The sequence below is a fragment of the Neolamprologus multifasciatus genome, chromosome 20 (assembly GCF_963576455.1).
Source record: "Neolamprologus multifasciatus chromosome 20, fNeoMul1.2, whole genome shotgun sequence".
NCBI classification, from domain to species: domain Eukaryota; kingdom Metazoa; phylum Chordata; class Actinopteri; order Cichliformes; family Cichlidae; genus Neolamprologus; species Neolamprologus multifasciatus.
The window spans coordinates 11,384,772-11,409,642 of NC_140458.1; the positions used below are offsets into that span (position 1 = coordinate 11,384,772).

The 24,871-nt window shown below is 39.8% G+C and overlaps 2 protein-coding genes across 6 annotated transcripts in view; one reads left to right on the forward strand and one right to left on the reverse strand.

The window, feature by feature from the left end:
* Positions 1-9,314, forward strand: part of cacnb3a (calcium channel, voltage-dependent, beta 3a) — a 29,078-nt gene extending 19,764 nt beyond the window's left edge. For 2 of the 4 annotated variants that reach the window (XM_085145218.1, XM_085145219.1), the window contains 7 exons: positions 964-1,022; positions 1,137-1,237; positions 1,770-1,921; positions 2,001-2,096; positions 3,078-3,248; positions 3,471-3,516; positions 6,666-6,780. In XM_085145218.1, coding sequence (XP_085001344.1) covers positions 964-1,022; positions 1,137-1,237; positions 1,770-1,921; positions 2,001-2,096; positions 3,078-3,248; positions 3,471-3,500 — 609 coding nt within the window. In that variant the 3' untranslated portion in view covers positions 3,501-3,516; positions 6,666-6,780. Of the gene's footprint in view, positions 1-963; positions 1,023-1,136; positions 1,238-1,769; positions 1,922-2,000; positions 2,097-3,077; positions 3,249-3,470; positions 3,517-6,665 lie in introns of all 4 variants that reach the window. The other 2 variants (XM_085145216.1, XM_085145217.1) reach the window with 1 other exon arrangement.
* Positions 9,315-10,832: 1,518 nt separating this feature from the next.
* ddx23 (DEAD (Asp-Glu-Ala-Asp) box polypeptide 23) lies at positions 10,833-20,454 on the reverse strand. Of its 2 annotated transcripts, none has more exons than XM_085145214.1 (17): positions 20,305-20,454; positions 18,807-18,964; positions 18,558-18,677; positions 18,001-18,094; positions 17,851-17,916; positions 16,993-17,131; positions 16,773-16,906; positions 16,116-16,228; positions 15,889-16,032; positions 15,300-15,525; positions 15,016-15,161; positions 14,715-14,892; positions 13,081-13,323; positions 12,834-12,985; positions 12,637-12,745; positions 11,663-11,837; positions 10,833-11,550 (listed from the first exon to the last, which is right to left on the reverse strand). In XM_085145214.1, the coding sequence occupies exons 2-17, from the start codon at positions 18,962-18,964 to the stop codon at positions 11,327-11,329; spliced, it is 2,421 nt and encodes an 806-aa protein (XP_085001340.1). In that variant the 5' UTR covers positions 20,305-20,454; the 3' UTR covers positions 10,833-11,326. The 2 variants fall into 2 exon arrangements, with proteins under 2 accessions (XP_085001340.1, XP_085001341.1); XM_085145215.1 differs by lacking the exon at positions 20,305-20,454 and adding an exon at positions 20,122-20,269.
* Between the last annotated feature and the right edge of the window lie 4,417 nt (positions 20,455-24,871).

A 24,871-nucleotide genomic window follows, 5' to 3' on the forward strand; every position in this document is an offset into this window, starting at 1 on the left:
GAAAATATTCAAATATTAAATGATGACTTTTTTGCTATTTTGTCTACACTCATAATGAGAAAATGACACTATGATTTTGCATTTATGAAAGTCCTCAGACCCTGAATTTATACTTTGTTAAGGGCCATTTGGCAGCCATTACAGTTTTTGGAAATTTGGAGGATTATGCAGTCTGTAATTAACACTACTTACTACTTTTAGGAAATTAGGATCAAGAATTTCATCAAAGCTGGACTATTGATACAGTTGCATGTTTATGTCTCTTTTTTACTCATAAGTTATTTTTCAGTAGACAGTTTCATCCTTTTGCACAAGTAATTGTTTTCATGACTCCTGTACTCAAGCTTTTGTCTTTTATGAAGTAACTGTACTTTGACTCAAGTGGACTTTTTGGGTTTCTGCCATGTGATTGGCTAATTAGACATTTAGCGAACAGTCAAACAAGTGTACCTAGTACGCTTTACTGTAGTAAGCCAAAACATTTTATGTTTTGTTTATTTATTTGAACTGTTTTGGTAATTTTCAGAATTTTACTTTTTAGTTACTTATAAATCTTTGACTTCACTAAAACCACTTTGCAGGATTCAGATCTTAAAATAATCTTTATTTATGTTAAGCTGGGCCTTGGTGCTAAGTACATTTTATCCACTCCCTGAAAGAAGCTGTTTTACCTGCCATCCTCCCTTCAAAATAGCATTCTTCTGATTGGCTGATTAGCAGGTGGAGGGGTGGATCCACTTTCACTGATATCGTACCAAGCCAAGAATAGAAAAAAATGTCCAGAGTCAAGTGTTAAGAGCAGTCTGAAGCATAACATTTTGGTTTATTTGATTTGACCATGTTTAGCACTAACATGAACAACTCTAGCAGCATACATTTGAAAAACAATAAGAGGAAGCAGGATGTCTTAGGCTTTTAATTACAATGTGTTTGTAATTCATTGTTTTTCTTATGTTCCCAAAGGTGACAGATATGATGCAGAAAGCTCTCTTTGACTTCCTGAAACACAGATTTGAGGGAAGGTCAGTAAAATGGGGAGATTATATTATAAATCAAGTAGTTGGTGAAAGCCAGGCCTTTATTTCAGTAAAAGAGTTTCAGTGTATATTTACCTGCGTTTTGCAACTTGTCCACAGAATTTCAATCACCCGTGTAACTGCCGACCTGTCCTTAGCCAAGAGATCTGTCCTTAACAAAAGACCCATAATGGAGAGATCCAACACTCGCTCGAGCTTAGGTAAGCTATGCTGATGCCAGTATGAAAGTTCCACAAGTTTCTTTTTTCTTTCTTTTTTTGAAGGGAAGCAACTTTTTTTTCTTCCATGTATTTGTTGAGTTTTAAACTTTACATTGACACCATCATTAAACAAAACAAAACCAACATAACAGAATAAAACAAAACAGACAAAACAAACAACCAAGAATACAAATAAATAAATAGAGAATCCACAGTGACACATATTCCAGTACCATCCGGTGCCATTGAGTCTTAGATGGGGCCGTGTCCGCGATCCAGTTCAAAAATACACATTTCCTTGCACAGAACGTTAACAGTGCATAGAGCTGCTTTCCAAACTTCCCCCTGATTTTGTCGTTTGCTACTCCAAGTAGCATGCACAATGGAGTGCATTCAGAGTCAGTGGTAAAGATCTTATCCAGTTCACACTTTATGACAAACCAAAATTGTTGTATTTTGAGGTTGGCCACCTCTATTTTACATTTAGGGAAGGGAATCAACTTTGATAATCTAATGTTTCTTGTCTGTGCAGCTGAGGTTCAGAGTGAGATTGAAAGGATATTTGAACTCGCCAAAACCCTGCAACTGGTTGTTCTGGACGCAGACACCATCAACCATCCCGCACAGCTCGCCAAAACCTCCCTTGCACCCATCATTGTCTATGTTAAAGTTTCCTCACCAAAGGTACACCTTGCTCATGAACATTAGATTAAGGCCGTCTTATCTTTCTTGGTTTCTTACACCATCTGTTTCTTTTTCTCAGGTGCTCCAGAGGCTGATCAAATCCAGGGGGAAGTCTCAGAGCAAGCACCTGAATGTGCAGATGATGGCTGCAGACAAACTCTCTCAGTGCCCCCCTGTGAGTGCTACAGTTTGTAATAAGTCCATACAGTTTGGACATTTTATATGATCATGTAAAATGATTTTACAAAAAGTATATTCAAATATTTAATATAAAAAAAATCATCTGAATTAAAGGCTTGAGCAGTGTGTGGCGTGGTTAACTGTTAGTATCTACAGGGGCATTAAAATATGAATAAAAAATAAAGGTGGAGTTTTAGCAAAACAGCTGGTTAAGCTTATTGCACTCAGACATTCTCATAGATGCTAATCTAAAAGTGCTCCTGAGCTTGCGCCTGTTCAACTTGCCTGTTTTATTAGACCAGGCATGGTCAGAGCTGTCTTGTCATTGCTTTCCTTTCTAATGTATTGAAGAGTTATTAAAAACGTTTTCACGTGCCATCTCCTCTACATCTCACAAGTTGGCCAAGGTAATTAGAAAACTCCTTTGAAGCTATAATGCTATCACTGAAGCCCGTTCATTTGCTAATGCTAGCTGTGTTTCCACACAAAGCGCAGGTCATAACTGATCTTGAAGCAGTGAAAGCAGACCAGCGGCAGCTTGCCTCGCACTCTGCTCTCCCCTTAGTTTACCATTAAAGACCAGAGGTTTATCCGCAGTGCCCATGCGCAAACCACCAGAAAAAAAACTGCTGGCCTCTCAGCTTGCCTAGCACCAGTTATTGTTAGCAGGAAAACAGACACCCCCTCAGAGAAGGAGACGACTACACTTTGCTATGTCATGAAATAAGCACAGCTTTCAGCGACAATAGCCAACTACCTAACACAAGATGGCAGTAATGTACAGACTGGGTGCGCATTAATTGACAGGCAAGGTGCTGTATGACAGCACTGTCTGAGATGAAAGGAGAGAGATCGCTATAGTTTGGTATGTTTCAATGTATTTTACTTTATTTCTAGATTTAATAATGCAAGCACTGCTTGTCCTAACAGAATGCCACTGAGTTACAGTCTAATTTTTCATGTTGTACATTTGTAGGATATGTTTGATGTCATTTTGGATGAGAACCAGTTGGAAGATGCTTGTGAGCATTTGGCTGAATACTTGGAGGTTTACTGGCGTGCCACTCACCTCCCAGGAAACACCCCTCTTAATCCACTATTGGAGCAGAGTCTCATGACCCCGCCTTCTGCCATCTCTAGCCTACAGGTAAGTTTGTCTCTGAGTGTGTACATAAATCAGGAGAGCGTGAAAATACGCTTTTAAAATAATGCAAGACTTTTGACAACGAGCCTTGTTTTTTGAACACATTGTATGTTGTCACTGTCTTTGCCAGCTCTTCCCATCTCAGGCTTCACTCCTGTGTTTTGTTTAATTGTCTCCAGTTGTCTTGTCTGTCCTCTCACTCATCCATGCTTAACATCTTTGCAGTTTTCTGAAACACAGGAATTAATTGAATGATCGCGTACAAACTGGGGTGAGTAGTAGGGTTTATATAATATGTATATATATTTGCACCCCTCTTGCGCACCTCCGACACCCGAACACGACCCTGCGGCTGAGACAGTGAATGAAAAGCATTTTATTCATTCAAATCTCAGAAAAGATTAGACCTGGTGTGTTTTTGTTTTTCTGCTGTTGTTTGTCTTTAATTTACTGCATCCTGCCTCTTTTCCTTTACTTGGATGGTTTCAGGTGAATCACTGCTCCACAAGCTTTATTCACAAAGCAGCTAAGCTCTGTCTCCATTTTAATACTACAATTGAAATATATTGGTTGTGTTAAATCTAACTTTCCCTATTGTGTTCAGTTTCCAAGCATGCTTTGTGAATGCTGTCCCCGCTCACTGTGGCACATGAAGCTACCTGAATGATGCTAATTAAAGCGAGTGATGGGTGCTTAACCGATGCTTTCACCTGAACTAAATGCAAATTTACACAAAAAAACTGAGTCCACAACATCGGCAAAATAACTTTTTACCTCCAAGAGGAACTTCCTGAACATCCATTCAGCCGTTTCACTTTTTTTTTTGTTCAGTGTCTGTTGTATTAATCTATACACACACCGATAAAACAAAGGACTTTGAAGATAACAACACTGCTGCACTTCTGCATGCCACTTATGAACACTATCACCCTTTTATGTTGCTCAGCTCTGTGTTATTTCTGCAGTTTACTTACCTGCGGTTTATGACACTGACTGCAGGTTGATTAAAGAACAAGTAATCCCAGTTTTCTATAACTTGATATTTTAGAAAATGCCACAATATCTCTGAGCTTATACATCACATTTGCTATTTCTTGCAATTTTAGTAAAAATAGGGGTTTTTTTGGTCATTATATAGGCTTTTTTTTAATGTTACCTACAGTTGAGGTCAGAAGTTTACATACACTCATCATGAGCATGAATGTCATGGTCATTTTGGCTTCTTTCTCCAGGGTGGAATTGTTGCACAGCAAACATTTTAATAATTCGAGCAGTGCCAAGTAGGTGCACAAGTTTGAATTTATTTTGAATTTTCTCTAATTCACACAGGGACAGCAGTATATATACAGGCTCAAACATATACATACACTGGCAGCATCATGTTCTGGGGCTGTTTTCCTGTCAGCGGTACTGGTGCATTACACAAAGTGGATGGAAAAATGAAGAAGAAGACTACATGCAAATTCTTCACCTTTACCTCAGATCACCAGACAGCTGGACAGTTGAAACATGGAGATAATTGGGTGATCAAACAGGACAACGATCACAAACACACATCAAAAATGGTTTTGGACTGGATAAAGCTAACATTAAGCGTCTGGAATACATTTTGAAACCTTGTGGAATATGTTTAAAAGTCGGGTCTGTGCCAGAAAACCAAAACAATTTATGAACTCTTCCAATTCTGCCAGGAAGAGTGGTCAAATGTCCAGGGAAGAATTATGGCAGAAGGTTGTTGATGACAATCAAAAGCATGAGGTCGAGGTGAATCTTGCTAAGGAACATTTAACCAAATATGTATAATATGTATATATTTGAGCCTGTGTGGATTACAGAAAAAACAGAATAAATTAAAATTTGTGCACCCGTTCATTTTTTTCATTAAAGCTGTAGAATTATTCCACTGTGGAAAGATAACAGTTCAAAGAAATCATTAGCATTAGCAGAAATCAAAGCCCTATATTACCATGACATTCATGTCGATTATAAGTGCAATGCAAACTTCTGACCACAACTGTAGTTCTGCAGCTCTGTGTCACGGAATTAAGCTTTTGGGTTACGGTAGCTTACTTTACATTGGAATATCCATCCATTCATCCATTTTCTTTACCATTTATCCAATTCAGGGTGGTGTGGGGCTGGAGTTACATAAGAAAATATAGCACCACAAGCAGTAGAGGACGTACTTACATCTTTTATCAATCGATATCAATAGTTTGTGTTGTTGTCTTACTCTTACTTACTGTTAATGCAATTCCGATGTAGAAGAGAGATTACAGAGCCCACAGTCCTCAGGCCGTATAAAGAATCATAAAAGTAGCATTGAATTGCAGAGGTGTCCAAGATATGTACAAGGAATTGTAAGTGGCCCGCCAAAGGGTCCAATGTGGCCTACTAGTTAGTTTTTCAATTTGTAAAAACTGCAGACATGCACGGCATTATTTTTGTGACTTTTCTCTGTATTTTGTATTAGGAAGTATTGCGGTGTTAAGAGTGATCGCATTATAACTTTTTATGTGAGCAAGAGGTCTGAATCGTCATCGGTTTTTCAGCAGTTTTACTGACAAAGATATCACATATATATTTCACTTAAGTTCTTTTGTTTTGTTTTTGTTGGGGTTTTTTGCAATGACGATCTGAATGTGATGAAATTGCACTTTTTTCTTAAGACAGCTGAGGCTTTTTCCTATCTGATTGTAAGGGATTGTTAGTGAAGATTGAACCTTTTCAAACACTAACACAAAGATACAAAGATGATACATTGTTTCATTGGTCATTATTCAGTAGTTTTACTAACCAAGATCAAATAAAACTGGGCACGGCTCTTCAGCAAAAATAAAAGTGACACCTTTGCCCTTTATACTCGTTTAATACTCGACACCTGTTTAAACAGAACAAAGACTGTGGTCTAAACTGTACCTAAACTCCTACAGTAGGTGTCACGTTGTGTTCAGTAAGAAGCTTTTTAACGGCACACGTGGGTATGTGAGGAATGATTTGAGTCTGCCATATTCTATTGGTCTCTGAGGGTAATGCTAACTTTATGCTGTTCATGGAAAAGAAAAAAAAACAATTTTGTATGAATCGTTTTAAAGTCTTAATTTAAATCTACTAAAAATAAACATAAAAATTGACCACTTAGAGCGACGGTTGGGCATTGATCTGATCACACTGTGATCAGAGACTTGGAGAGCTCAATGTCTTCTGTAGGCTCAAAATAGTCACTTCAGTGGGAAATAATGGGAAAGAAACCAGAATTTTCCTTTCAGACAGACTCCCACAATTCCTTCAAAGTCCTTATTGATGTAGTGTTTGCCTTATTTTGTGTTTTTCCTTCGAGATGATATCCTGAGTCCAAGCTTTGATGTGACTCTGCCTTTATTTGTATTTTTTTCCTGCATGACCACTTGAATCATCCAGAACAAGAACCAGCCGCAGCCTTGTGAGACAGCAGGCTTGGAGGGTGATGAGGAAGAGGAGGCCGGCGAGGAGGCCCACTCCCCCCTGGAGCAGGACAGTCTTATGCCATCTGACGAAGCCAGCGACTCGCTTTCTCGTGGCCGGAGGGGGAGCCCCTGTCACAGGGGGGGCGAGGAGGATGAAGAGGAAGAAGAGGAGGAGGAGGATGAGGAGGATGAATACGCCTCTCCCTGCCACGCTCGCACATATAGGGACATGTACCCATCTCACCGCGGGCATACGGGCGGTGCCCACAGCGCCAACGGGCACGAGTCACAAGACAGGCTGCTTCAGCGTGAAGCTCAGCAAGGTCACAACCAGAGGAACCGCCAGCGTAGCCGCCCCTGGCCCCGAGACACCTACTGAGACAAGGGGCCCCTCCCAGCCTCCAGCTCCCCCCCAAGCCCTCCACCCACCGCACAGTCCCAAACTAGCAACTTAGAGATGAAATTTGTTCCCAGATTCGCCAAACTTTAGTGCCAATTGGAAACAAACACAAACAGATGCCCAGCTTATCGACCAATCACAATCTTCCAGGGGGCCTACTCACCTCTGAAAGGGAAAGGTTTCAGGCTACCAGCTGTACGCAAACTCAAACTTTAGCTGCTTTGCCTAAGGTTTCTCTATTGTAGGATGTCTCATATACTGGCCTTAAAATTCCTAAGACTTTTAACGATCTTTACTATTGCATGTATAATTTTAAGACTATTTGCACATTAACGTCAGAACAGGAAGTGAATGACCTTTATGGATAAACTAACGTAGGAATGTCTACCGCTGAATCAATTATGGGAAATAGTAATGCATTTGATTCCAATGTATATACTGAATGGGCACTGCTACTTTATTTGTTTGATTTTGTTTATATGGACTTGTTTGTTGCCATCCATGTGTTCGGTGAACGGAGATTTTTGGAGAGACATTGTACAGTCTCTAAACAGTTAAAACGTAATCGATATGAAGCTGCAGTACAGCATCAGCGTCACCTACAGTGCAGTACGTTCTGGGCATCGCTCGTCTTTGCTGTTGCACAATCACTCTCTTAAGAAAAAAAAAAATCTTTGAATGGGCACAGAGAATGTAAACACAACCATGAAAGGGAATGTTTTAAATCTTTTAAAGGATGAATTCCTTGCCAAAAAAAAAAAAAAAAAAAAAAAAAAAAACACGCTTGTTTACATCCACTCATACACATATTTCAAGCACATGCTGCACAGCTGCAGCTCCTCTTCAAATCCAGGCTTCAGAGAATGTAAGCTTGCATGCCTTTTGCACCTCCAGCACCACTTGGTCGCACAACCTATCGCCCCGTAAATTCGATTGTAGCACGTTATTGATTGTAGCATCCACAGTTTCTAGACTGATCTCACTCCCCTTACATCCACCTCACTCTCCTCGGATATTTTTTGTGTGTCGAACATTGTTTGCGTACTGCAGTTTTACAGCTGGTTTTTACAAAGGCGGATCCTCAGGTGTATGTCCTACAACACTCATCGCGCTCAGCTCCATGTAACGACCGTGTCGTGCTCCCCGAGGACTTGTAGCACTCGTGACACGTCATTCTGTTCCTGCGCCATTTCTAGTCCGTGAGCCGACAACGAGGTGGACGCAATGCTGATGAGCAGCGGCCCAACTCTGTTCATTACACAGGGTGGATTGTTGTCACGGCCGGCTGATAGGAAACCCTGGTTTACTGCTTCCATGTGTCACAGGTATCTCTATCTAGTGTTCTGTATATTTTAAAGAGAAAAAAAATCAGCATGATTGAAAAAAAAAATTAAGAAAAAAATCTATGCAAGTGTTGCATGAAATCTGATTGTTTCTTTTGAAGTATTTTAGTAATGCATCGATTCTGACTCTCCTCGTCGTCTTGTAGTGATAGTCTTGTCTTTGGGGCTACTCACTCCTCGCACCACCAACAACACGATTACTAAAAAGATCTGTTTATTTCTTCACACACCTTTAACACTGAGGACATTCTTCCACAATAAAGTCACTCACTGGGGGAAAAAAACAAAACAAAAAAACCCCCGTCCCAGATCAGGCCTTTGATTTTGTTAATTTGTGATCTAATGAGTGGATTATCTAAGCCCTGCATGTCTTAGTTCAACAATTAGCTCCTTTTGTTATATTTTGGCAGAGTATGTTTTTCAACGCGGACCAATTTAGCAACTGATAAAACAGTTGAAGGTTTTTCGATTTATGAAGCACAATTTTTACAAGAGTTATACTTCAGTTTCCTCTGTCTTATTCTGTATGCAATACAAAGCCTAACATTGAAAAACTTTTAAACGCCTTAGACCATCTGGACTTCCTCTTTTGTGTGAGTAGAGAAAAAAAAAATTGCACTACTTTTTTTTTTGGGATGGTTGCTTTGTAATGCAATAACTGCACTAAATATAACCATATATCCACCAGACTACCACAGCGTGCTAGCGTGACCCGACACGCCTCTTCCCTCTATTTATCAAAAGAGACAGCAAATGTGTAAAAAAGTGAGACATTTCCTGCCTGATGCTGTATAGAATGCTTTCTATTTGAAAATAGATTTACAATGTTAAGTAAAATATGAATTAAACTAAATAAACATGACATTTTATGTACTTTTAATGGTGTAACTCATTTGTCTTTCATTGTCATTTACTGACCAATACCTATAAGCATTTATGTGTAGCAGGAAAGGACTGTCTGCCATAAGAATTAAGTGGATCTCCAACTGGATTAACAGAGTTTCAGTCAGGATTCAAAATTCATCACTGTACAAAAACACTGTGAAGGTTATGAATGATTTTCCTATGGCTGCTGACAGTGGACTCATCTATGAGCATCTGATACCAATGACATGCATTGGTTTGCATGAGCATGCAATATGTATTAAAGGTACTGTGCTGGAGTGGTTTGAAGCATACCGAATAGATTCCAATTTGTTCATGTAAATAGTGTCCTTTTCACACAGTAAAGTTAATTACGGAGTTCCACAAGGTTCTGTGCTGGGACCAATTCTATATGCATTATACATGCTTCCTTAGACAGTATTATTAGAAGGAATACCTTACATTTTCATTGCTATTCAGATGATACCCAGCTTTATCTATCCATAAAGTCAGATGAAACATACCAGACATCAGGAATGTCTTATAGACAAAGATGTGGATGACCTCTAAGTTAAGTTATTATACTGGCCTAAAAAAAATCTTAGAAACATGGTGTGTAACCAGGTACTTACCCTGGGTGGCATGTCCTGGCTTCTGGTAACACTGTGAGGAATCCTGGAGTCATTTTTTAATAGTCTTTGCCCTCAAATACAAGATCTTGAATAATCTATGAGGTATTTATCTTAAACACCTCATAGTGCCCCCAATAGAGCACCACACTCTCAGACTACTGGCTTACTTGTGGTTCCAAGGATATTTAAAAGAAGAATGGGAGGCAGAGCCTTCAGCTTCCAGGCCCCTCTTCTGTAGAACAAGTCCCAGTTTAGACACCCTCTCTACTTTTAAGATTAGATTTAAAACTTTCCTTATTGATAAAGTTATAGTTATTCATCGTTTCAAAAACAGAACTTTCTGCCTCTCTTTGTATTAGCAGAAATGATTGAACTTCAGTATTATGGCGTTATTGTGACGTCCCACTTAACTACCACGTAATTGCCAGGTAATAGTTCGATATTCCTTCATTTTCAAATGTAAATTTTGAAGAAATAGGGAGTTTTGCATTACTCTATCATTATTACTGCAAAGTCCAAAAAGCCTGCCTCAACAGCTGGTGATTGGACTGCCAGGGCCTCCGCCCAACACACACTGCACCCGACCCCTATGGTGCCTCCTGAAGGTGGTGAGCCACATGGCATAGATAAAGGAAACAGTACAGATATGATAAACACATAAAGAGCTTTAAAGAGTTTTCCTATATAAAAGATAATGGGGTCAAAGAGTTTTTCTGGTTAAATAAAGGAATAAAAAGGTTAAAGAATATTGGTGGGTAATACCAAGAGGAAAACTAAAGGAGATACGAAGAGCTCTATTATTGGCATGTTGAAAGGAAACACTGCTCTTCTACTTGTGAAAACTCCACATTTCGCGTGTAATTTAATGCAAAAAGAGAAAAAAAACTCAGTATGACAGTTAAGAAGCTCAAATTTGCTGTATTCACATCATACATTTAAAACAGCTGTTTCCATTTTAATCAAATGATGTATCTGAAGCAAAGAAAACTGGTGTCACTTCTGGTAAAGGTTTCTTACATAGAAAACTCAAATTATGACTAAAAACACAGCACTTACTGCTCATCTACACTCACATCCTGCCTGTAATTTGGTGCATTGGGTATTTATACAGTACAGATCAGATCAGATCGGGGTCCTGCATACTGCTCCTGGCTCTGGCTTACAGACGCAAAACAAAGTTATCTTAAAATCCACCCACACTGATGAGAACCAGTGTGCTGACGACTTCGGCACCAGTTACTGTGTTTCTGCACGCACAGATGGGACCAAAACACAAAGACAAGGTGGGAAAGAACAACAAAATGTGTGAGAGTAACCTAGAGAGCAGATCCTGAGAGGGAGAAAAATAAACAGTTGGTGGGGTTTTCCCTTCCCCCTTCAGTTGATAAAGGTCATTTTAGGCAAAAATGGTCTCCTCGCGTCTCTTCTTGGTCAGGATGGTTCCAGGTTTATGCTGAGCATCTGGATGGTTAGCCAGCTCTGGAGGGCAGGTGGAGACGGGACTCTCGAGGATGGCCTGCTTCAGGTCGTAAAACACCGCCGAGTCCTCTTTAGTGAGGAAAGTCATGGCTACACCACTCTTACCAGCACGACCTGTACGACCGATACGATGGATGTAGTCTGCAAGAGGAGAAAGGGCAACAATGATTCAGTGAATCATTTAGCGATTCCTGTGGCAAAAATGAAATTTCAGTCAATAAACAAACACTGCACACCAGATGAGGCCTCTTACCTTCGATGTTCTTTGCCATATCGTAGTTAATAACCATGGAGACGTCTTGGATATCGATACCTCGCCCAGCAACGTCTGTGGCCACCAGGATATCTTTGGCTCCCGCCTTGAGATTGGAAAGTGCAAACTCTCTCTGCTCCTGGCCTTTGCCACCGTGCAGCGTGCAAGCATTGTACTACAAAGAAGAAGAGAAGGAGGAACAGTGGAGGTTAATCTTTGCTCAAAATATTTAGTATTTTAGGAAATCAGAAACCAAAGTGAATTAAAATTAAACCTCCATCTGAGATTTATTGGCTTTCTTGTGTATTTTGGATAAAACCTCCGACAACAAACGGCGAAACTCAGCATTATGTCAGGATGCAACACTAGCACTGAACACTAAGTACAGCTGAGGCTAATACTGTGCATTAAAAAGCTGTTGTTGCCTTTTAATGTATCTGGTTTTCCAAATTTTCATAACTTCTTTATACTAAAACTGTGGGTTTTTTGAGTGATTAATATAATTTTAGTGCAACAAGACAATTTGATCTGTTAGTAGGAAAACAAAAACTTCTAGGAATATTTCTCTTGTGACCTTAAATGTATCTGAGCATAATTTTAAGGCAATCAATCAAATATTTGTTGATATTTCATAGAAAATGTCCCCAGAAATTTCTACATGCTGGCACAAACATCAAATGTCATTTATCTGTTTATCCATTAATTGATTTGGTGTATTATGAGTGGCAATGCTTCAGGTCTTTATCTGTAGGAAAATATTTAAAACCTCTAAAGTCCAAAATTCTGTCTTTCACATATTTCCAAAATCATCCAGTGAGCTGGACTGGAGTCTTTCTCAGGCCTATTCTGGTCCCCGGGCCTTATATTTGACACCCCTGACATGATTGTTACTGTTTTTACTCCAAAGCATGAAGCTTCTACCAAATCTCGACCCTAAATTGAGATCCATTGTGGTTCAGGTTACAGTGACTTACCCCCATCTTCTCCAGTGACTTGGCCAGCACGTCGCAACCCTTCTTCTGGTTGACAAAGATGATAATCGGAGGCTCGAAGCCGTGCGACAAAACCTCCAGCAGCTTCTTCCTGCAAAGGGCACATTATACAAAACATTTAGAATCTTGATGCAAGTGAAATTTTTGCTATTTAAGATTAATGCTTGCATCCGTCTCACCTCTTCTCTCCCTCCGACATAAGCAGGACCTTCTGTTCGACTCTCTCGTGAGGCTTTCCAGCAGACCCGATGTACACCACAGCAGGACGTCTCAGGTAGCTCCTGGCCAGTCTCTCCACAGCGGGAGGCATGGTAGCTGTGAACATGACCGTCTTTACGGTGCAATCAGACACACAGTCAGTGAAAACACTCAACAGATAATCATGTGGTGCCTTCAGAAGATTCCAACTGCTAAAGAAAGACCTACTTGTCTGTATTTATGTTTCCCGGATTCAAAGTTCATCGTCATTTTCTCAGGGTCCTCCGCCTCTTCGGTGTCTGGCTTCTGATTGGTCACCGGGATGTACTCCAGAATCTTTTGGACGTCGGGCTCGAAGCCCATGTCAATCATACGATCGGCCTCATCGAGGACCACATAGGTGCAGCGGCTCAGTACCAGGTAGCGGTTCTCCAACACGTCAATCAGACGGCCGGGCGTGGCAATAACGATCTGTTAGACGATGTAAACAAATATGACGCAGGTGAACAGATGATTTTCAAGTAGAATCCTCACCTTATGGATATAAAGCCAGGATGGACTTCCTGCCAAAAAACACAGTGTAAAGTCTGTGTGTATTTAAACTGCTAAGCTACCAGCGTCTGAGAATGAGCCATGTGGACTGTTTGTACCACCATCTGTACCGCTTCCCTCTTTCTTTACTCACATAATATACACACTGACAGAAGCACTACACATCACAAACACACACAAAACATACAGACGGTTTTCAGAAAAGACATCAATAGATGCTCTATGCCATAGACATGAAACTGATGCAGTTTTACCATTCAAACAATGACAAATCCCATGATACTGATGCTCAAAATTAGTTATAGAAACAAAGTATGAAATAAACTTGGAAGCGTGGAAATTATAAGAGCAAGAAAAAAAAAACAAAAGAAAAAAAAACAACTGTAAAAAAAAAAAAATGCCAATTTGGAGCCCAATCATGAAAGCACAATTCTTTATGCCTTCATCAAATTTATTAAAGATATTCATGGCTCGGTGAGTTAGCCCACAACTCTGCGCTTTTTAATTTATTTACAATTTGGCAAATGTGCACAATTTACATCCTGCTGAATTTGTTCAGCAGCATCTTTCAGTCCATGTTTTGAATGTGCACAAAACTATCAAGAAGCATGTGTGTATTATATCTGTGTTCTCCCATTAAGCTCTTAATGTGGCAGACTGTAAATAAAGATTGGAAACATTCTACTATAAACAGAGTGAATCAGGAGTGTAACCATCCACACACATTAAATAAACTTGGCTGCAGGCTGACAGCAGCCAAGTCTGCAAGAAAGCTGCCAAATTTAAGAGCTAGTGGCAAACAAGACAAGCAGTTTGGATTCTTTATTCGGCAACGCTGCTTCTGTTTAACACAAGCAGTGGATTGGAGCTTTCATTCTCTCTTAAGCTTGTTGTTCAGGTGGTTTGATAAAAGACCTTTTTTGTTTTTCGGGGGGGGTTTATCTCTGAAGGTTCTGGTTAAGGTTACAGTGAGTGTTGCTGAAGAAGCGTCTCTCACTTCACCTGGACTTCAATTTCCTGGTTGAAGTATCGTGTGTGTGTGTGTGTGTGTCAGAGACTAGAGCCTGCAGCTCCTCCATAAACTACACCTGTGATGAGATCGTTACTGCTCTGCAAATGCAACAGTAGTCCTGCACCATCTTCGCCTTTCTGCTGAGTTTATTTCAGTAGCCTCATGGGCTTCTTTTGATGTAAAAATACTGACAGCAAACAAAAACTACTAAAAACTACTTGTTAGTGAGGCTTCAGTTTGCTTCACAGGCAGAAACACTTTTTTTTTTTTTTTCTAAAACTAGCCCTCTCCGTTTTACCTCACAACCCATCCTGAGTCGGAAGCCTTGGTCCTCTCTGGAGATTCCTCCGATCACAGCCACTGTTCGGATGCCGAGCGGTTTACCAAACTTTATGGTTTCTTCCTCGATCTGCTGTGCCAACTCACGAGTCGGAGCTAAGATCACAGCATAAGGACCCTGGTCTGAGTCTTCGATCCTGCATCCAGTCATACAGAGAGCAAAGGATCATAAGAGATAGTAGAGGCACAGTAAGACAGTCCAAATGCAGAGTTATTATTTCTGAAATTGCTGAAGATTATTGGATCTTAGACACCGTTACCTGTCAATTTTTGGCAGGGTGGTGATCCAGACCAGCAGTGGAATCAAGAAAGCAGCAGTTTTACCGCTACCAGTCTCAGCCACACCAATAATGTCACGGTTCTGTAAACCAATGGGAATGGCCTGCCTCTGAATCGGCGTCGGATCCTGGAGAGAAAAAAATTAATAAAAAATTCCTTAGTGGAGACTGAACTGAACACAATGAAAAACAGTGAACAGCTACAAAATAATTTAAAAAAGAAAAATTACAAAACACAGAACCAGATAAGTTGAACCCTAGCTGACCTTATAGCCGCATTTGTCGATGACCTCCAGAATGTGAGCAGGCAGCGGGTACTCCTTCCAGTTCCTGATGGGATTTGGGATTTTTCCTCCCTTGGTGGTGATGCTATAATCCTCTCTGAAGATTCGCCAGTCTCTGTCTGTCATCTCGTCCAGCTTCTTTTGAGACCAGTGTCTGTCATCCCAGCGCTGCTTGGCCTCCTTCTTACGCATTTTCTTCAGTCTTGTCCTGAAGTGAGATAAAACAAAGATTAGATGGGGGGTGGGCGGAAGCTGAAGGTGAAACTATGGATATGGACATAAGCTTTCAGACTAACTTTGATTTAGCTTTATTAAAAACAGACTAAAAAAATAAATAAAGACTAACAAAGTAGCCTAAAAGTAAGAGAAAACAGAACATTCAGACGAGGTTACACATTGTGTTGAGCTACTTGAAACCAATAATCACATTCTAAACATCACATTTCTTACTTTTATTCTGTGAAATCATGCAAAACTACTCTGGTAAAGAATAAAAAGTAGGAAATAAGCATGTCCCCTACAAGCTCCATGTTTTAGATTCGACTGTATGCTTTTGCTCCACTGTACTCACTCCTCCTGCTCCTTCTCTTCCAGCGTGCGCCTTTTCTCCATCAAGTCACCATAGAAACGCGACTGCTCCCTTTTCTGCTGCTTTAAGTCGATGCCGGCGATGAAGCCTCGTCCGTACAGCTGCACCTGATGCTTCTCTTTGTAACTGGAAAGACCGATCACGAGAGTTTAGCGAGGGAATGCAAAGACCTAATCTGTGGATATATCTTGTGCTCACGATCCACTCACATCGGGTTGTAGTCGACCGAAGTGTCTTCAGAAGCATCCCATTCAAACACAAATTTCCTGTCGTTCAGGTGGCGAGTCCGTCGCCGTTTTTTGATCCCACCTAGATAACGCTCCTGTGAATAATTTGTGGACATCGGTTTAAATTCTGCTTTTCCAGTTTCCCCTAGGAATTTTCAAGCCCCTCAAAATAATAAGTGGAAGTTTTGTGTGTTGATTTTGACTTTCAGGGCTCTGCATGGACAAGCACCAACATATATAAGTGAACTTTTACATCCATACATTCCCAGCAGGTCCCTGAGGTCATGTGACCAGGGCTTGCTTGCTGTCCAACACACGAGGCTGAAAACAAAAGGTGACAAAGCTTTTGGAACTGTGGCCCCCAGATTGTGGAACTCTCTCCCTTTGAGCTTGAGATCTGTGGACTCAGTGGTCGCTTTTAAAAAACAGCTAAAAACTCATCTTTTTAAACTTGCTTTTTGTTGATTTTTATTTTTAGGTTTTAGCTTCTGTGAAGCACTTTGTGATTTTTATCTTGAAAGGTGCTATATAAATAAAGTTTTACTTACTTACTTTACTTACTTAGTCTACACACAATAAAGTTTCTGTCAGCCCAATCTGTACACAACTGTAATTGTAACTCTTTCTCATGCAACTAACCTTGATAGCCTGGAGTTCTTTGCCTTTATCTTTCTCCTCTCTGAGCTTCTGTCGCTCATCATCATCTTCATTGCCGTTGTTCTCTCGTTCCATTCGCTCCCTACGCTCCCGTCTCTCCCTTTCCTGAGGGTCCTCTGTAACAAAGAATCACGGTGGTTATCGACACGTTAATATCCTGTAATTAAATGCAAACTGTTCCAGGTTAGAGGCTGAAACACACCCAGCATTTTTCTCCCTATGTCCTGAAACGTCCTTCTCTTCTTTCTCTCCTCTTCAATCATCCTCCTTCTCTCTTCAGTCTCTTGCTCTCTGCGCTTCAAAGCTTCGGCTTCTCGCTCTGCTTTTGACAAGAACTTGGGCTGAAAAACACAAAGCAAAATAAATAATATTAATTTGGAGAAAATATAATCTTAAATTGAAAAGTTAATCTCCCAGATGAAGAGCAATTCACAAAACATAAATGCAAAAAAAAAAAATAATAAAAAATTAGTTCAGGACTAGTTCACCCCGTGCAGGGCATAGTTTTTGGTTCCCCAATCTGGAGTCCGGAAGGAGCTCAAGCGAGAGTGCTTGGTAGCTGGCCATTAGCCCACAGGACTCAGTCGGGCACAGCATGAAGAGGAGACATTGGCATGCCAACACCTGCCAATGTGCCGTAGGGGTCGGATGCAATATGTGTTGGCCTGGATTTAAGTGGAACCAGTTTCCTAAAGAGGAGTTGACTGTGCTACAATCTGGAGTCGCCTTCAGTAACAGGAGGTGGGCAGGCATGGGTATAATGTTAGGGTTATTCATGGTGGACACAAGTGTTGCTTCCCAACATCTTTGGGTTGGAAAACTGGTTCTGACTGCTATTTAGGCTTACAACAGTTCAGAGTACCCAGCCTTACTGGAGTCACGGTGTGGTGTGCTGGATGCTTAGCCTAGGAACCGTCTTGGTGTTCCCATGGATGAGCTGGAAGGAGGTGGGTGGGAATAGGGAGATCTGGCCATCTTTGCTTAAGACTTCTGCCCATGTGCCCTGGCCCCAGAAAAGCTTTATAAAATGGACCAAGGACAGACGGATGGATGTTCTCACCTTTGCCTCAGCTTCCTCCTCTGCCTTCTTCTTGGCCAGAAGCTCCTCCAAAGACAGCGGCTGGACCTGAACAACAGCACATGTCAAACACCCAAAATAATAACCGAAGTGGCAGTTCAAATTTACACAAACACTAAACCAGATTTTTACCTTTTCCTTCTTCTTTTTTTCATCCTCCTCATCTTCTCCTTTTATATCCTTCTCTTTCTTTATTTTGGCATCCTTTGATCTTGGAGAAGCGCTTCTATAGATGACAAAAATGTAAATACGGCAAAACAGAAATTTAGCTGAAGTGCTAACTGTAGCAAAATCAGAACGTCTGGATGTTTGGTAAGAGTTTAGTTAACAAGTGAGAAAGTGCAGCTGAGAACTGACTTCTGAGAAGAAAGGTGACTTAAAGGGAGAGGAGGTAAAACTGCTTCTTTCAGACATGGGATGAACTAATGGGCAGGATCGAGGCTTATTTATGAGAAAAAAAACCTCACTGCTAACAGTTGGCCTTATCGGCAATAGTCATGTCAGTGCCAAAAATACTGTGCACTGAAAATATTTTGACTTAAATTGGGTTTAATTCCTTTGAATATCAAATTTTTGTTAATGTGAAAAATCTTGGCGTGTTATTCAGGCAAACATGGATTATGAAATAATTATGACTAAAAATCTCCTTTGCCAGCTTTGACCGAAGAAGCTTAATCAGTGTCACATACCTGGATCTCCTGCTGCGATCTTTATCGCGCCGATGGCTGTCTCTGTCCTTACGGCTTCTGTCTCTGTCCTTATCTCTATCTCGGTCCTTGTCTCTGTCCTTGTCTTTCATGCGTCGATCTCTATCGTAATGACACAAAATCACACAGACACAAAAAAGCTTATGGGAAAGATAACACAAGTACGCAGTAAGATTAATAGCTAGAAGTCAGTCTGGTGTTCCTGATTGGTTCTTTTTGTGCAGCGGTTACCTTTCGGGAGATTTAGAGCGGTTTCGTTCACGGGAACGATGGCGCTTGCGGGAAGGTGAGACTTTACGATCTCTGTCTCGCGAACGGCTGCGTTTCCTCTCTCGGTCTTTGGTCCCCGAAGAGTCTGCATCCTTCTTGTCTGTGGAGTCAGCTGCCATCTGCACAAAGACCAGACATTAAACTCTGCTTTCACTGCATTTACAAAAGTGAAAACTGTTATCACACTGCAGTGGCAGGACATATATTAATATTAAATTATATTTTCTTTATGTACAATGAGTACAGATCATGTGTTTGTCAGCTGTTACTGTTTATATATTGCTGTGTAAGCATCTCCAAAATCCAGTTTTTCTTTTCACCTCTAATTGAATTACGCTCGAGTTCCAAAAAATACTTCACAGAGAAATAAAAGGCATACATTTCCAGCAAAACTATATGAACATTAGTACCTACTTCCTGGGTTTTAGCAAATTGTACATTCATCATGGTTCATTGCATATAAGTTGACTAAATTTGAGAAAAATTCCTAGCCTGGCCATCCTTGATTTCCCAGAAGAAATATTTCAGGGTGATGATACATTTATTAAGAGACAAGCTGTCAAATTAAAGCTTTCTAGTGTTATTTTGCTCATAAGACTATTTTTGTGATAAAGCTAGGGATATTTTTGAGCCTATTTAGAGTTTTCAGTGGAGTCATTTTCAAATAGCTTTATCTGGACAACTACTTAAGCAATGTCATTTCAATATTTTAGGCCAAATATCTGTTTCTATTACTTGAAGAAAGTGGGAGTCTCTGGTTCAGACAATATTGAAATTGTGACACATATTTACATTATTCATGCCATATATCTTATCAATAGCAAAAGAAGAAGTAAAAAGGGTAGCCTGATGATGTTTTGTTTTGTTTCTGATCATGCAAGGAAGGGTGTTGCAACCTTTGTCCGTTTGTGTATTTAGCTTAATCCTTTGGTCTAATTTTTCTGTCTGCAATTTCTGTAATTTTGATCATTTTTTAATGGCTGACAATTTTGAACTCAATCAAATTGTGAAATACGAGAAGAGAAAGCACATAAAAACAATAGTAATACAGAAATAACGTATGTTTTGTGGATGCAGAAGTTTCTTATGCTCTAAAAACGGGTATCAGGATGTGCCCCAAAAACAGAAAATAGCTGTTATTCCTCAACACTCTCCGATAGAAAACGCGATTAAACTCTTAGAGCAACAAATAACGACACATTTTTGGTGCGGACAGAAATTACAAACCAATAACGAAAATTACTAATTTATTAAACGAGAAGAGAAACTGAATTACCTCCTATCCTCTGCAAAATAAATGCAGCAAACTAGCTAGCCTCTTACGTTAGCTAGCAAAAAGGCTAACTATCTCCAGGAAAGCTGCTCAAAAGAGCTCCGGTTAAACCAAATTAAAATCGGCTAATCGCAGGTAGGACAGCGCAGTCAGAGGCTCTGTTACTTACAAATACTTAGCGCTTACCTCAATCACTTGTCAACAAAACAGTTGCGATTTATCTACGCTTCAATAAGACGCCATGTCGCCCACAACGCGAACGGAAGCACGCCAGGAATTGTGGGAGCTGTAGTACTGGCTGTTACGAAACAGTGGAAACTAGCGGCTAAAAGGCAATGTTTGAAACTACATTTCCCTCCCAAAAAAGTACGTTTACGCCAGGGCCCTCAATGTTTAGCATACAGACGCCTAAATGCCTGAACAAAAGTACTTTTTCTATTATGTTGTATTTTTGTCATTTTGGGCACGAGGTGGCGATAGGGTTACGAGTTACCACGATGAATAGAAACTACAGGTCTGTAAAAAATGGGTTTTTTTTTCAACTGCATGGGATATTTTTGGTAAATTTTATGTTTTTTAGGGTGCTGAATCCAAAACTGTTCTCCATTTCCCTCCGTCATTTCCCTCCATTCATCAGCTGACCCTTCTCACCCTGGACACAGTCTGTTTGACCTGCTCCCCTCAGGCAGGAGGCTCCGGTCCATTCGCACGAGAACCATAAGAACAGTTTCTTCCCCTCTGCTGTTGGACTCATGAACAATAACCATATGACTGTTCGCACCACTAACACATGACCTTACACTGTGTTCACAGCATCATTCCATTTTTGCACTGATCACCACCTGCATTCATGTATATATCAATCTACTTAGCACTTTTAATTTTATTTTTATGTTTATTTAAGCGTTGTCTGACAGTAAGTACCGCAGCAATTTCCTAATGTTGTAAACCTGCTCAACATTTGGCAATAAAACCCTTTCTGATTCTGATTCTGATCACGTACTTCTTTTTTTTTTTTTTTTTGCAAAACATGTGGAGTTTACATTTTAAAAAAATCAATATTTTTTTTGCAATTAACTATGCATAATTTTTCTGAGATTTCTGAGATTATTTCGCTATGAACAAAACAAAGCTGTTGGGACATGCTTTTTTGGGACGTGTAGGATAGGATCAGTTTAAAATTGGAAATTGTGCATTTAATTAAACTAAAAACACGAGTTTTGCAAGAAAATCTGACAAGATGGAATATTTTCCCAGTTTCAGTGAGTAAAAATCTATAAGAACCAGTCAATATATCCTATGCAGTATTTTGGTTGCAGACCTGTGGAATCTATCTATCTAAGCTATTTCACACAGTACTGAAAGATATTTTCAATTCTGTTGGATGTTGTCTTCTTGGCCTGTTATTGCCTGATAAAACCCTAAATGCTATGCAGACCTGCTGATATGATGAAACAGTGTTGTCTGCTGAGCAGCACTTAGGCTATCCTTTGCAGCAGATTAAAATTCAAGAAGTGCTGTTCTGTTAGTGCCAAAGCTAGAATATGTTCTTCCCTGTAATCATAGACATTCTTTCTTTGTGTGTGTATGCATGTGTCTTATGATGAAAGACATTTTAGATGGTGCTTTGCTTGACTACAGTCTGGATTGGCTGGATGCTGATTCATATTCTGGACGTGGATTTTCTTCCAAGACGAGATCAAAAGAGATTTATGGAGCCCTTCTGAAGGTGAACAGTTTCAGTAGGAACAGATCAAAGATGATGGTATAAAAATAAGAACGAAAGAAAAACACACACAGACACACAGACACACACACACACACACACACACACACACACACACACACACACACACACACACACACACACACACACTACAGGAGGAGAAAAGAAAACAATAGACTGGTAAGACAGTAACAGGTTTTATTCACTGACCTTCTGTTTATTTAGAACAGTTTGTGCTTCTTGCTGGTTTGCTTTGTTTCGACGAGTCTAAACTGAGCTGTAACAACAACTTGTATCAGTGTCTGAGGATGTAAGTTGCACGTAAGTCCATCCATTAAGAGTACAATGGCCTGAAACCCCTGAACATAAAAAACAAGAGTTATTGTTGTTAATTCCAGCTTGACTCTTTCAGCTATGACAAAAATGCCTGCTGAAGATTAGGTCCAATTTTTAAAATCTCTGCTAATCTTTTCACTTCCTTTTCCTGTTGCATTAAAGACTAACATAATGTATATTTTATGGTTTAGAGCCTCTGAACCCAGAGTCTACGTCAGCACACAGGTAAACTGATGTATCTCACAAAACAGATGGGGTAAAGCAGTCTTGTCTTGTTTGGTAGCCATGTAGGTAACATAAAGACAGTCAGGCTAAGCAAACAAATCAAGAAGACCTTTTTGTTCCATTAAGGTGAAAAAAGAACTGCACTGCATAAAGCAAGGGCAGCCTGAGGTACTGAAAAAAAAATCAATAAGCAAATAAATAAAATAAACATGGAAAAACGCAAAACAGTGCCCATTTATTACATGTATATAGTAGCAACAGCGAGAGCTCCAACACACATGAAAAATTATCTTCTAAAGCTGAAAACAGGCCCAACACCAAGTATGCACTGTGTCCAAGAAAGACATCTGATTGTGATGCTGGTGGTCATGAAATTTGTACTTTCTTTACAAAAAATTTTTTTTTCTCCTGTGATATTCAGGAATGACAACAGTTTATGTTGTCACCTTTGTTGGTGACAACACATCTAAGTCACATCAGATGTTGTCACATCTAAGTTTTTAGATGTAAAATTATCAGAATATAGCAGAATTTGCCTTAATCTTATATAATATTAGGTTCTGAACATGGGTTTATAAGTGTATCTGTTTTTATGGATTCACAATCAAATATTTATGTTAACAATCTCAATAAAATAATGAGTCATAAAACTGCACAAATCAATTTTGGCATTTGTAAGCGCTGACATGCAGTCATGTAAAAAAAATGAAAGCCTTTCATTTCTAACGTGTCACACTTTAGGACATAATTAAAAAATGTAAGTTTTAAATGTGTTATTAAGTAGCATGTAAAATCACTGTTAGCAGTGAAAAAATTTTTTTTTTTGTTTGATTTTATCGGTCTCTCACATCATTGTGGATGAATCTTTACAGCGTTGCTTCAGTTTATCGAGGTTTGTTGGCATTTATTTATACAGAGCTCTTTAAAGGCCCTGGAACAACATCTCAGTCATTCTGCTCCTTGATGCTTTTCTTTTGACAGCCTTTCTGATGTAGATTTGCTGCTGAGCGTAGTGCATTGTCCTCTTGCACCAGCCAGTTTGTGATAAGCTTTAGCCATCAGACAGATGGCCTCTGTCACAGAGGAATTCACGATCGATTCAATGATTGAAAAAAACAGGTGGGTTTGGTTTTACATGGCTTTATGGCCACTTTGATCTCATCTATCCAAAGTACATTGTTCCAGAAGTCTTTTTGTTCAGATTCCACTTTGCAAACATTTGTGCTGTTGTGCTGTGTTGACATGTTCTTTTTAGGGATAAGGGGCTTTCTCTTGGTGACCCTTCCAAACAAACTATACTTATTCAGTCTTTTTATAACATATAGGCCTTTAAAATTTGACAGCTCTTGGGTTTTTCTTTGCAGTTTCTCTAAACTTTGTTTGGCCTGACAGGATGTTTGGCAACTGTCTTGAATGTCCACCGGTGAATAATTGTTCTCACTGTAGAATGATGGAGTTCAAATTGTTTGGAAATGGCCTTATATATCGCTTCCAAGATTGATGGGCAGTAACAGTTGCTTCTCTGAGATCACTGATTATATCTTTCCTCCTTGGCACTGTGTTAACACACACCTGAAAGCTCCAGATCAGCAAACTGCCAAAACAAACTGCTTTTATGGAGACGCTCACACTTGCTAATAATCAGTTAATCAAGTGTATTTGATTAGCAGCACCTGGCTGCTTCTTACCCTCCTAATTTTAGTAGAAGCAGTGAGGGGGGTCCTTAGTTTTTTTGCACACTGCTTCTGCATTTGCCTTCAGTTTTTTTTTTAATAAACAGTAACACAATGCAATATGTGAAGGTTTGTAGTTCACCTGATTTTGTGTTTACACACTTTTAAAACCTGCTGCCAGATTTATTTATTTTTATTATTCTCCAATATGTAAAAGCTTAGAAGTGACAGAGGGAGTACTTTCTTTTTAACATGAGTACACATCACTGTTACGCATATACAAATGCACACTGGTTTTCTTCATCTTGACTACACCATGTATGCCATCAGGAGCTTGACTTCTGTACATTAGCCCCACTGAGCGCTGCACAGAGTAAAGATTCAGCACAACAGATGAACCTAAAAAAAGAAATCCACTCACTATTATTTTCCTAACGAGCAGCAGTTTTGTTTTTGACGCTTCTGCTGTAAAGAGGCAGAGGAGACGAGCAGTGACAAGAGGTGGGAAGATGAAGAGATGAAGAGACGTGACATGAGATGAATAAATGCCTGCACAAGAAACAGATGAAGGGCAGAGACGATGAGAATGCGAAGAATTACAGTAACTGGAAAACAATTACCCTTATTGGATATTTCTATGACCAAAAGTCTTTAAAAAATGTGTGTTTTAAACCCACTTAATCATTCTTTAAGTGATGAAGGTGAATTGCTTTCGACCAGCATTGTGTAACGTTGACTGTTACTCAGTTCTAATCACAAGCAGCTGATGATTGATAATGGTTAAAGTTAGGCT

Coding starts and splice junctions, on each gene's coding strand:
- ddx23 (XM_085145214.1), bottom strand. CDS start 18,964: ATGGCAGCTGACTCCACAGACAAGAAGGATGCAGACTCTTCGGGGACC. Junction 16,229..16,772: donor AAGAACTCCAGGCTATCAAG/GTTAGTTGCATG, acceptor AATTATTCACAG/GAGCGTTATCTAGGTGGGAT. Junction 12,986..13,080: donor GGAAACATAAATACAGACAA/GTAGGTCTTTCT, acceptor TGCACCGTAAAG/ACGGTCATGTTCACAGCTAC.